This window comes from Colobus angolensis, unplaced genomic scaffold, assembly GCF_000951035.1.
Source record: "Colobus angolensis palliatus isolate OR3802 unplaced genomic scaffold, Cang.pa_1.0 Scaffold396, whole genome shotgun sequence".
NCBI classification, from domain to species: domain Eukaryota; kingdom Metazoa; phylum Chordata; class Mammalia; order Primates; family Cercopithecidae; genus Colobus; species Colobus angolensis.
In genome coordinates this window covers 597,961-611,580 of record NW_012117332.1, presented here as the reverse complement: position 1 = coordinate 611,580, position 13,620 = coordinate 597,961, and the positions used below count along the sequence as shown (strand labels likewise).

At 36.3% G+C, this 13,620-nt stretch overlaps 1 protein-coding gene across 1 annotated transcript in view; it reads right to left on the bottom strand.

Moving 5' to 3' along the window:
- The window catches only part of GMDS (GDP-mannose 4,6-dehydratase), a 529,055-nt gene that overhangs the window by 346,300 nt on the left and 169,135 nt on the right, over nucleotides 1–13,620 (bottom strand). The window contains exons 6-7 of the mRNA XM_011955134.1: nucleotides 11,531–11,723; nucleotides 10,629–10,733 (exon numbers count right to left, since the gene is read on the bottom strand). Of these exons, the coding sequence (XP_011810524.1) occupies nucleotides 10,629–10,733; nucleotides 11,531–11,723 (298 nt within the window). The remainder of the gene's footprint in view (nucleotides 1–10,628; nucleotides 10,734–11,530; nucleotides 11,724–13,620) is intronic.

Here is a 13,620-nt window from a genome sequence, read left to right as displayed (position 1 = left end):
CGTGCTTTGCTCCATCAGGTGGGTGGGCGTTATTAACCTCTCCATGTACAGATGCAGAAACTGAGGTCTGAGTAAGTGACTTGCCCAAATGCACACAGCTGATGATGAACGGCCAAATTCTCTGTGTCTACTGCCTGGCTATATTGCAGGGAACTGTGCTACATGTCATCAGACAGTTATCAGTTTGGTTTCAAACATAAACGTCACGTAAATTACAAAACACTGAAAAACAAACCCTTGAATTCAGTTTAACAATCCCAGAAGTCTCACCTCAAGAGTCGGGAGGGACTTCATTTTGTTTGGTGGTAATCAGCACCTGCATTAGACCAAGTATTGCTTCAAAAGTCTTTCATGTTTAAGCAATTACACCTCTTCTCTCCACAAAGAATAACATGGGCCAGACAGCTTTGTGATCGCCAAGTGTACATGTCATCTATGAAGTATCACAGTCTACAAAAGCAATGGTAAACCAGATGATGTCACTTTGTGCCCCAACCAGAAAGGCTACCCAGAACCTGGTGGGTCCAAGAATAGTGGCCAATCGTCTAACCATTTATGGACAGACAGATGGTATTGTGTAAAACCTATAATGCTCTACTGAACACCAACAGGAGATTACTTCATCCCCGGATTTCACAATGGGCTGCTAAATTTTTTTGCAATAAATTAAGTCTCTGATGCTCATCTACAAAAGCCACAAAGAACTTTTTATAGCTAGAAATACAAATAAAATATCAAGTATTTGATATTGGTTTGCCTGTTTGATACTTCTACAGTGCATGATTTGAATTTGCCAGTCAGACTGGAAAATATTCAGTAATTTTTTTAAAGATTATTTTATTTAGACATGTTATATGTAGTATTTATACAGAGGGAAAGTGTTTTCTGCCTATTGTGATTAAGTAAAAACAAGTCCCAGTTACCTAATTTCTATCATGCATTATATTATTCCCTAAAGCACTAGAACATCTATGAATTCTAATAGTTTTAAAGGAAAATTCTTATATGCAGTGAACCTTTCACACTAATATTACTATAATCCTCTGCATTGAAAGATAATCTTCAATCAGTTCTGTTGTTTTATATCAAAGCCAGAACATGGACTCTACAACTTACTCCCAAATGAATAATTTGTTATTCTTATAACTAATAACAAAAAGTGAACATGTTCACTGATTTTGGAGGCTTGGGAGGGTCCCAGACCCAACTTGACTTGGCTGTGTGAATCACTGGGTCACTGAGGTGAGGGTTCAGCCTCCCATGATTAGAAGAGTCCTGGGTTTTCCTTGAGTTGGGTCTGACCTTCAGTAGACCATGATACTTAAGGCCCTGGAGCTATTTGAATCTAAATGTTTTTCTTTGGTGTTCATGTAAATGTTTGCTAAAGTTCTATGAAGAATTTACTGCAGAGTGAAAGTGATATATAAAGAAAAATGAGACCCTACTGTTGTTCTATGAAGAATTTACTGTAAAGTAAAAGTGAAGTGTAAGGAAAAATGAGATGGCATTCATCTCCTCTGTCACAGATGGCATTCACGTCGATTCTGTGGGAACATTCTGAAGGATGACATTCGAGGGCAGGGTTTCTTATCCTCACCACTACCAACCACCTCGACTGCATGATCATTTGTTATAGAGCCGTCCTGTGCACTGCAGGATGTTCAGCAGCATCTCTGGCCTCCACCTACCTGACACCAATCGGAGCCCCCTCCTCAGCTGGGACAAGAAAAATATCTCCAGACATTGCCACATGTCCTCTGGGGGAAAAAGTCACTCTCTCCCCATTCCCCACCCCTAGCTGAGAACCACTATTCTAGAGCATTAATCTTATCTTTACAGCAGCAAATAAAGACAATCTTTAGAAAAAATATCAAGACTCCGTCTCAAAAAAAAAAAAAAAAAGAAAAGAAAAAATATCAAAAGGAAAATTATCCAAAATTTTACTTCAATTTTGACTTCAGTAATTTTTACATGAATTATCATTTTAAAAATTCTGCAGATAATTTATAAAGATAAATACAGTCAGATATTTTATAAAGCAAACTAATTGGCAGCTAAAAAAATGCTCAAGACAAAAACTCAAAACCACAAGTTCATGAACCTTAAAAATGGCAGATTCTTTCAGTTAGGTGAATACTGTGTTTAGACTGATGTATATGATTTCTTATGAAGCCCATACTTAGAGGAATGTCCTATATCATCTAGGAATGGCTCAATATCTAAACAGTGCTAGTACACCATCCATTTGTGGTAGTCTCACACTGTTAATGATGGGTATATTTAAAGAACTTTATAGCTTCCCACTGCCACATGATTTTTAATGTTTTATTTTTTATTTTGTGGTAGGGATGAGGTTTCACTATATTGCTCAGGCTGGTCTAAAACTCCTGGCCTCAAGTTATCCTCCTGCCTTGGCCTCCCAAAGTGCTGGAATTACAAGCATGAGCCACCATGCCCGGCCTGATTTTTAATGTATTTTATATTAGTTCTTCCTATTACCAACTTCTTGATAACAAGCAAGAGAAGTTATTAATTTCATATCACATTTATATTCTAATATCATAAAACTATGTTTATTGTAATTATTTCTGTCAAACATCTTAAAGGAATATTGCCTTTAAGCAAACTAATGGTCTTTTACAAAGATAAGAGCAACTGAGACATTCAGTTTCCAACTTGTCCACTTAACTCGCTGCCAAGCTGAAGTGCCCACTCAGCGTCACAAGGGTTTATTTGCTCAAGTTGAACTCTAAAATTTGTATATATGTTATTTCTACAAATACATACAATATTTACATGACTTCTCCTCGGATTATTTCTAGTCTCAGTGTTAGCATTTGTTGGCTTCACGACCTTGGACAACTCAATCTCATGCTGCTTCTGTTTCCTTATTGTTGAAAAAACTGAGATGGAATGAGCTTTAAATTCCTATGTCATAAATTCTGAGAGTATTCTGGGAGAATACATATAGGTGGATGTTAACTGGCTGCTCCCTACAAGCTCTTTCAAGGAAAGAATAGTATCTAATGGCTTAATACACATTTTTAAAATAAAAAAATAGAGAAAAATAGAAGTACACGTGAATTCCATTTCCACACACACATAAAAAATTTGTAAGTTAAACAAGTTAGTCGAAATGTCTCTAAAAGTACCTTTGGAGTATTAAATCTCTATGTCAAACGCAACACAAAGAGCTAATGAGTATACATTTTTCACAGCAAGGATGATGATGATGATGATGATAGGCAAACCCCTCTGATTCCTCAGCTGGGAGATGACTAAAAAAATTCTTTGTGACTCAGAATGAAATACAAAATAAACCAGCTTTCTGGTGGTATTTACTAGGATCTCATGAAATTTTGAACAGACAGTTTAGCAACTGAAGAGCTCCTGGGGGAAGAAGGTAGTGATGGAATCTGTTGCAAAGCTCCATGGTCAGAGAGGGAGGAGCAAAGTTACATATGGCAAGTAGAAGAGAGGCTCAGTCAGGAGTTAGGCAAATATGGAAAGAAAGAGAAAAGAAGATCTACAGGCAGAGAGAATACTTGACCCAGACTGAGTAAATATCCCATTCTTAAACACGGAGAGAAGAAAAAGAGTGGTAAGAGAATGGAAGAAACATGCTGTCAGCACGGAACGTGGTTTCTTACTCAGGCTAAAGGTATCCAGGGATGAAGCCAATCCCTATGAGTGACTCACGGCTGGTAACCAACGGCCCACGAGGTAGGCTCAGGTAACCAAACACTACCTCCTCAGTCAGGCCCGGAAGTACAGGTTACTATATTGCCCAAACTTTCCTAATGATCGAAAGACTAAAATGAGTCAACATAAGAAAAATATCCCCATCGAAAGACAGAAATCTTCAATTGATCTCCTGTGGAAAGCAAAGGCCTGTTCAGTATGAGAGCCAGGCCTGCCGACAGCCGGCAGCACAGAGCAACTTCCCCCGTGCACTCTCCTGGGTCAGGACTTTCTCCTCCAGGATGTGGACCCCAGGAAGTCTCACAGAAGCCAAGGCTGCTGTTCTTAATGTAGGAAATCTAAGCCACTAACTCTACACTCACATTGAAAACTGAAAAATCACATTTAAAAAGGGAATGCTGAATATTACGTGTATTTCACCCTTTATTCACAATAGCTACTGTCATCAAAACTAGGAAATCAGGGATAATCTAATCATTAAATGTTTTAACCTTCTAAAAGTAGAAGGTAGAATTTTTTTTTTGTTTTCTCTTAATTATCATGCAAAATGTTTTTTCTTAATTTAGAATACACTTACATTAGTGTTATTTATAGTTTTTGTAAAGGTCACCATATTTGTATTTATGGCATGCCAAAGTACTCTGCCAATGTTAAGAATTAAGACATAATTAGTCCAACTGGTTACATTACATAGGTGATGAACAGTAGTTATCCTTCTTGTTTACCTCCTAATGTAATAAACAGTCAGAGCTAGAAATATTGTTAATTTTACTAAATAGGCTTGTTTCCAATGTTCCAATTTATAGGATAATCTTAAAGAGTAGATTTTATTACTGGTAAATAACACATTTGAAAAGAAACTAATATACTTATTTATGAACTATTTTTAAATAATTAAAAAACCTCTCAAAATTTTCCCCATAGTTTACAATTTATATAATAATTAACATCTTTATGACAAGCCTTATTGTTTAGCTTTTCAAAAAAATGTAATACGGCAAGAACATTTTTGTACATGTCAATTTCCTCATAGATATTAAATAGCTTGAGATAATAAACAAAACCTTATTCCTTAAATAGAGAATCTACTCTCTATTACATATAATGTAAATCTGTATTTCCAGTAGAAAGCTATCATTATATCCACATTTGTGGCAAAAGGAATACTGTATGTATATAAATATAAACATAAATATATGTAATGGAACAGCCAGGTAGATAACACAATTTCAGGTTTGAAGAAACAGCACAAAAGGAAAAAACTGTTTATTAAGTGTGTAATAATAGTATGTTTTAAAAAGCTCTGTACAACCTTGACTAAAAATTACTTTATCACTGAAAAATGTTAATGACCATCTGAGTCTTTTGCTGGTAGAAGGTCATGTTGACGGCAGCTGACTGATCAGGATGGTGGTTGCTAACGGCTGGAGTGGCTGTGGCCATTTCTTATAATAAGACAACAATGAAGTCTCTTGCAATCTCTGACTCTTCCTTTCGAGAAAGATTTCTCTGTAGCATCCAGTGCAGTGTGACAGCATTTACCCAAGTAGAATTTGTTTCTAAATTGGAGTCAATCCTCTCAAACCCTGCTGCTGCTTTAACAATTAAACCTATGTAGTATTATAAACGCTTTTTTGTTATTTCAACAACATTCACAGCATCTTCACCAGGAACAGATTCCATCTTAAGAAGATCCATTCTTTGTTCATCCATAAGAAGCAACTCATCAGTGAAAGCTTTATTTTGCGATTGCACACGACAAAAGCAGTCACATCTTCAGACTCTACTTTTAATTCTAGCTCTCTTGCTATTTCCTCCACATCTGTAACTACTTCCTCCACTTAGAGGCCAATGTAGGGTTATTAACTGGCCTAATTTCAATATTGTTGTGTCTCAGGGAATGGGGGGCGAAGGGGGCAATGACCAGTTCATGGAGCAGCCAGAACACACACAACATTTACGGATTAAGTTCACTGTCTTTTATGGGTGCAGTTCATGGTGCCTGAAAACAATCACAACAGTAAAACCAAAGATCACTGATCACAGATCATCATAACAAACACAATAATAATTAAAAGTTTGAAACATTAGGAGAATTATCAAAATGTGACAGACACACAGGAGACGAACACCCGAAAAAATAGTACCTATAGATTTGCTTAATGCAGGGTTGCCACACACCTTCAGTTTGAAAAAAAAAAAAAAAAAGGCAATATCTATGAAGCACAATAAAATAACATATGCCTAAACTCGTGTATTTAAGCATACCTAAACACAGAAAAAGTACAGTAAAAATGTGATTTTTTAATTATAATACAGTATTATAATCTTATGGGACCATTGCAGTCCCTCATTGACCAAAATTCGTTATGCAGGTTACGATTGCCTACTTTTTTATTTTAAAAAACTGAGTACCTATGAAAGAAGGCACCTGGTTAATGTCTGCGAATATCAGTATATAATACATAGTAGTAGTTATTCATAAAACATATACTACTATATACATTTTTATGACTTAGATTTAATTATAAAATTCTATTACTCTTAATTTGTAGTAAATATTACTAAAGTGCTCCCATTTTACAAGAAGCAAGCCTGTAGCACTAGTGCCATCCACCCTCTTGCTTTCATCAACAGAGTGACTGGAAGGCTGCCTGAGGGATGCAGAGTCAGTAGATTATTGGCTTCATTCCCTAAATCAGTAATTTCCAACTGTTGATCTGATGCTAACACAGGTGATTCTTACTATCTCTAGATGTACTACACGGTTCTCAAAACAAATATATTTAGAAAGAAAACCTAAATAAATAAATGAAGTCTTAAAAAAAAGAGAAAAGAAAAAGAAAGAAAACCAAGAACGGCTGGGATGGAGAAAAGACACGGAAGGCAGCCACAATCATAATGAGCAGCGTCCAAGCTTAGGAGCTGTGACTGCTGGACAAACCATGCTACATATGTATCAGCAGTTCCTAGCTTATTTGGTTTCATACGTCACTGACAACTAGCTTTCCTTTAGAGCACCTGGTCAGAGTGCTTGATCCTTCAGAGCACTTGGTTACCTGCGTACAGCAGTGAAGTACAACAGAACTCCAACCTGCCAAAGCACTTCAGGAATTCTGCTTAAAGACTGGTGCACTATGCTGTTTAACATTATAGGAAATCCTTCTAAAAGACTACCTTGTTACCGTGGGAGAAACCCACAATCAACCCAAGTGAAAGTTTCTTGAATGTTGAGGATCTGTCTACAGCTGGGGCCAGCAAATGTTTTCTTAAAGGCCCAGACAACAAATATTTTAGGCTCTGCACACTACAAGACTCCATAGGTGAAAGCAGCCATAGATGACATATAAACAAGTGCGTCTGCCTGTGTTACAATAAAACTTCATTTTCAACACTAGGCTGGTAGGACAGATTTGGCCCATGAGTCCTAGACTGTCAACTTTTGGTTTAGCCTATCGTTAGATTAAAAAATACTTTTCCCCACGTTTGAAAGTCAGAAATTCTCATGAAATGTTATTCATGCAATGAGAGGGGACCTTTGACAATTATACTTTGTTAGAGAAAAAGTATATGGCCCCCCAAAACTGCATCAACTTGGGTTCTACGAATTCAGCATCTGTGATTGGATACCTAGGACTAGATTGAGGTTTACCAAGGTTTTTCTACACCACGTAGAAAAAAAGGGTTTGACTGATGTATAAATGTTCAACCAACTTAAGAAAATAAACTCACTTAAAGTACCACAGTAAATTCTACGTTTACAAAGATTATTAACAAAAAATGAACAAAAACTGAATTTTAGCTGTTTATTAATGTATATCAGATTGAATCTTTACTTAAAAATCATTTATTAGCTTTTTTTTTTTTTTTGAAATGGAGTCTCGCACTGTCACCTAGGCTGGCGCAATCTCGGCTCATTGCAACCTCTGCCTCCTGGGTTCAAGTGATTCTCCTGCCTCAGCCTCCTGAGTAGCCGGGATTATAGGCACCCAGCACCATGCCCAGCTAATTTTTTGTATTTTTTGTAGAGACAGGGTTTCACCATGTTGGCCAGGCTGGTCTCGAACTCCTGACCTCGTGTTTCACCTGAGTCAGTATCCCAAAGTAATGGGATTACACGCATGAGCCACTGCGTCCGGCCCGTTTATTAACTTTAATTACTATATGAGTAACATCAACAAAACAATATTTATAAATATTTATATAATTTCTACTTTTCTGTAATTCAGACCACCTAGCTTTCAAGTCAGTAAGCTGTTACTGAAACATGAGATACTCATTTATTCATTCATTTAAAAATATTTACTGAATGCTTATTAGCAATTAGGCACCGCATGGAAGCTGGAGATGTACAAATACAACAAGACCTGCCATCACAGAATTCTCAGTCTGGAAAAGAAATCTCCTCAGAAAACAACAATTAATGTTGGCAAAACAACATTACTGTCAGATTAATTTAATATGAAAATTAATTATCAAGTTTTAAGAAATGCTGTCAATAGTAGGCATTATATATCAAAATATTAATATCATTTTCATATACATCTTTTTCTCATTATTTGATTATATAGTTAAAAACTTGATACCATTGATTTCCAGGCATATAATAGAACAAAACAAAATGGTGTATGCTACAGTTAAGGTCAAGTTCCTAAAGATATTTAATAGAAGCCTGAAGCTGCAGAACAATATGTATAGCAGAACTCTCTTTATATGTTTAAAGACAGATAGACCTCTCCTGAAGGAATGTTAACAGTGGGTCTGAGGACAGGGCTGGCAGTTATCATCAGGGTGGGAACTTTTACTTGATAATTTTATTTTAAATGAAGAAGTATTACTTTTAAAATATTTTTTATTACTTTAAAACAATCTTTTTAGAGACAGGGGTCTCACTACGTTGTGCAGGCTAGAGTGCAGTGGCACAATTATAGCCCACTGCAGCCTCGAACTCTTGGGCTCAAAGAATCTTCCCAACTCAGCTTCCCGAGTAGCTAGGACTTCAGGTACACATGACCACACCTGGCTGATTCATTTTCTATTTTTTGGAGAGATGGGATCTTGCTATGTTGCCCAAGCTGGTCCTGAACTCGTGGCCTCAAGCGATCCCCCCAACTTGGCTTCTCAAAGTTCTGGGATTACAGATGTGGAGCGCTGTGCCTGGCCTTAAAATATAGGTTTTTTTTTTTTTTTTAGTGGTTAACATCTACAAAGACAAAAAATAAGTTCTCATTAGGAGGTACACAAAGAGAGAATTAGGGGGAGTTATACTTAAATTTATCTTTTTTCACTTTGCAACCAAGGAATGTTTTTCCCTATCCTGACCTGATTCACAACAATTAACTTTTATTTTATTTTTTTTTTTGCAGGTGGAAAAGTTGAGGGAGGAAGAACACAGAAACCCAAACAATGTGTATGAACATGTTTGTGAGAAAGAGGCAGGGATCACCACGACTCAGCAGACTCTGTGGGTGCCCTCATACCACATGCTGCAGGCAACCACAGCTAGGATCTTCCTTTTCCTTTCTCCCTCACCACTGGCACCCAGGACCACAAAATTCATTAAATAAATGTTTCTCACTGCTTGTGAACTTGTTTTCCTTTCAGGCAACCTGATGACAGGCTAGGTTCTTCGGCTTTAATAGCCCATGATGGGAATTTTTAACTTAAGCAATTATAAAATAAAAATGTACTGACGCTAAAGACACCTTTATAAACCTGTCTACTTTAATCTTTCTTCATGACTTCTTGGTTTAATTAGGCAGCTATATAGTCACATAAAATTTCACTGAAAAGTTATATGCGTAGTAGTTGTTGGTCACGAAACAACTTCTAACACTGGACTTCTCATTTATTCTCAGACTAAAAATCTAAGTGATAGCAACATTTAACAAAACTTCTTGGAAGCTTTACAGATAATTTTCACTTTGTACAGCACGTGCATGCTTTGTAAAGCTTTCTCACGCTTCAGTAAGTCAGAAGTAATGATGGGGGTACACATTTTCTTACTTAAAACTTAATACTGGGAACAAGAGAACTAGCACGTTGCTACAGTCTCATCAACAACTCTGAAAAGGCAACAAGCCAATGCAAACAAATACGGTTTTCCAAAAATACCTGATAAGACTTCTAAATTAAGAGCTGACTTCAAGGGAGTGGGGAATAAGGAGAGAGTTCTTAAAGGATATAAAATTACACCTAGATAGACATTAAATTCTAGTGTTCTGTAGAGTGCTCTATAGTTCACCATATTATTATGTATTTTCCAATTAGCTAGAAAAGAGGTTTTTAAATGTTCCTAACACAAACATACAGTAAATGTCTGAGGTGACAGATATGCTAATCACTCTGATTTGATCACCATACATTCTTTCAAAACAATACTATGTACTCCATAAAAATGTTACGTGTCATTTTTTTAAACTCTTGTTAAAAAACTGATCAAATTCATTTTAAAATACACTCTACAAGCATAGTAATTTCTGGATGTCTATTTAATGAAATGTAAAGAAAAAATACTGAATAACTGGTTCAAAGTCAAAAAATAATATAGATTCTACAAACTGAGACTATTTGAATAACAGTAATTTCCAAAAGCAATCATTAGTTTACTACTTATTCCTTTGTATTCATATAGCAGATTCCTAATACTCAGGTTGAAAACATGCTTGATAAGACCTACTAATTAAAATGGTAAAACTGGAACACGGTTCAGTTTTGAATGTTAAAATTTAAAACCCTACAAACTCAAAATAAAATTACAAAAAACTAAGGCTGGGTATACATTTCTTCATTTGCCACTCTGACATTCATAATAATTAGATACAGATAGGAAATTTTTCAGTCTCTGTAGTACATACACCAAATATACATGCAACTTCTTGTTGCTCAAGTCTGAAATTCTCTTTTCAGTTAATATATTTACTGACCTCTTCTGGGACTCTCATGATTGAAAAGAATGCCATTCACTGCAAAGAGATTATACGCCTCACGGAAGTTCACCACAATCCAATAGGCATAGAGTTTTGCTGCCCCTGTTGGAATAAATTTTTTAAGCAATGAAGTTTGTTATAAAAGACAGTGATTTTTACCCATTTTAAACAGTAACAACTTGCCAAAATAATAATTTGTAATGCATCAAAATACAAAAAAGTATCAAAAACCAAAGACAAAATAAAGGTTCTGATGCCCGTTAATCCTGTTCACCAGGAAATATTTCAAGAATTTCTTACTTTTGTAATGCCCACAATGCACTATGTGACAATCTAATTGATTGAATCTTTCTTAGATCTTATTCTCTCTCATTCTCTCTCTCTCTCTTTTAACTTTTGAGGAATTCGAATGGAAAAAAATGGGGATCTTAACATTCCAAATGTTTGAAATTTTATCACTCAAGTCTTTCATTAATATTCTCTTTACAAATGTATTAGACATAATAGTCTTTTTTTTTTTTAAGGTTTTGAGCTCAAGGAAATTTTCATGGAAAATAAACATGAAACCTTATCACTTCAGTATAATCTCAACAGTTTAGAAAAAGCATCATATTGGGTCTGATTTTCCATTTAAAGCGATCTGTATGGAAAGGTTGAATGAACATGGGTTGGTGAAGTGAGGCAGTAATTTCACCCCCAAGGTAATGGCAGCAAATACTTGTAGTTAGCAATGTATAAAGGTATGCTTCTCAACAAGTTCAGTCACTTTACCTTAATGTTAACCTCACACCCAAATGACTTCAGCCGTGAGACACGAACAGAATGAAAGAAAAAACACACACCTCCCACACCCACAGATAATGCCGCACATGCGCTCATGTGTGCACACGCATTCTCACCATAGGGTGACCGGGGATAGAAAGGGGTGGTCTCCTTCTGGGGTATTTCCTGCACTTTCCCATAAAGTTCACTTGTTGAGGCTTGGTAGAACTTCACAGAGTTGATAAGGCCACAAGTCTTAACTGCATCTAGAAGTCGTAGAGTGCCAACTCCATCAACATCCGCAGTGTACTCAGCGAGGTCAAAGGAAATCTGGAAAAAGTAGGCGGTGACAGGGCTGTATTAATAGCTTCACAGCACAAAGGTGCTGTCAGTAGGGGCAAAGACTACAATTTCACACACTGTGAAATGTTGGTGAGAAAATATTACTTTCTAACAGCACAGTAAGAATGTGGATGTCATCTACATACAATATCAAAAGGCTAAAAATATCTTAATTGCTATTAATTACCTACGGTAATGTGAAGAACACTTCAACCGCCCTTCCACTGCTCCGAATTCGAGGCTAGAGTCCCTAGGGCATAGTCTATTATAGGGCAAACCCTATTCCTCAGAATTATATGGAATGTTCCTTAAAAATTCAGTTTGAACCAACCTCTTGGGGGTAGGGACCTAGGAAATTTACATTTTTAATGAGCCTCAATTGATTTTTATGTACAGAGTAGTTTTGGAACATGTGCTTTAGAACACAGTTGAATTTAAAAAGGGTTGTTTTATTTTCTATTTTAAAGGTAAAATAATGAATTTGTAATCTATTACATGAATGTATAATCTTTTTTTAGTATGAGACACAGAGCATACAGCAAGATGCTAACGTATATATGAACTAACTTCTAAGAGAATGCTGAGGAATAATTCAATATTTTACAGTTCTTTAGAGTACTTTTTAAAAACAAGTGTGACTGATAAGCTTTCTGAAATTGTTCTATTTACATATGGTGAACAAAATAACTTAACATTAAATCCTCTAAAATAATAAGGCTCAAAATCTTTGTTACTGGTTTATTCAGAGGCTAATATAGCTGGGCACAGTACAAACAGGCTTCCCCTGCCGCCTTGTGAATCCTCACCTGGAAAAACCCCTTTGAGGGTAAGGTCACTGGCCTTCGTTACTGCTAGGTCTTGCATGTGTGTCCTGGAGCAGAAGCTGTCCCCTGGTACATGCAAATGGTATTCAGGCAACCGCTCACCAGGGACCCTATTTAGACCACTAAACTCATGTGATTTAGGCATGTGAGTAAAGGTCATGTGGCTGCCAGGAAATCAAAAGAAAAAAAGTATGTTTCATCCACAACCTTTCAAAAGGCAAGAAAGCAAATTTGGAAGCCTGTTATTTTTATTCTTTTCTAATAACAGTTTGTTAAGATATAATTCACACCCATAAAATTCACCCTTGTAGAAGATTATAATTCAGTGGTTTTTAGTATATTCACAGCAGTATATGCAATCAACACCATCTAAGCCAAGAACACTTTCATCACCCCAAAAAGAAATTCCGTACCTAGTACTCAGTACCTTAGTACCTAGTATCAGCAGCCACTCTCTGATCCCCAACTCCAACTCTGACCCCAACAGCCCTGCCACTATGTATTTGCCGACTGTGGATATTTCATACAAATGGAACCATACAATAGGTGGCTTTTAGTGACCGGCTTCTTTCGCTTACCACGTCTTCATTTTGGTTGAGTGTATACCTACGAATGTAGTTGCTGTGTCATACAGTAACACTATATTTAACATTTTGAAGAACTACCAGACCATTTTCCAAAATGGCTGCATCATTTCACATTCTCACCATCAATTAATAAAAGTTCCAATCTCTCCACATGTTACGTAGACTTGTTGTTGTCTTTTTTGTTATAACCATCCTAGTGGTGTGAAGTGGTATCTCAGTGTGGATTTTCTTTTTCCTAATAAATAATGTTCAGCATCTTTTCATATGCTTATCAGCCATTTGTATCTTGTCTTTGTACAAATGTGTATCTGAATCCTTTAGCCATTTTTGTTTTTTGTTTTTGTTATACTTTAAGTTCTAGGGTACATGTGCATAACATGCAGGTTTGTTACATATGTATACTTGTGCCATGTTGGTGTGCTGCACCCATCAACTCGTCAGCACCCATCAATTCATCATTTATATCAGGTATAA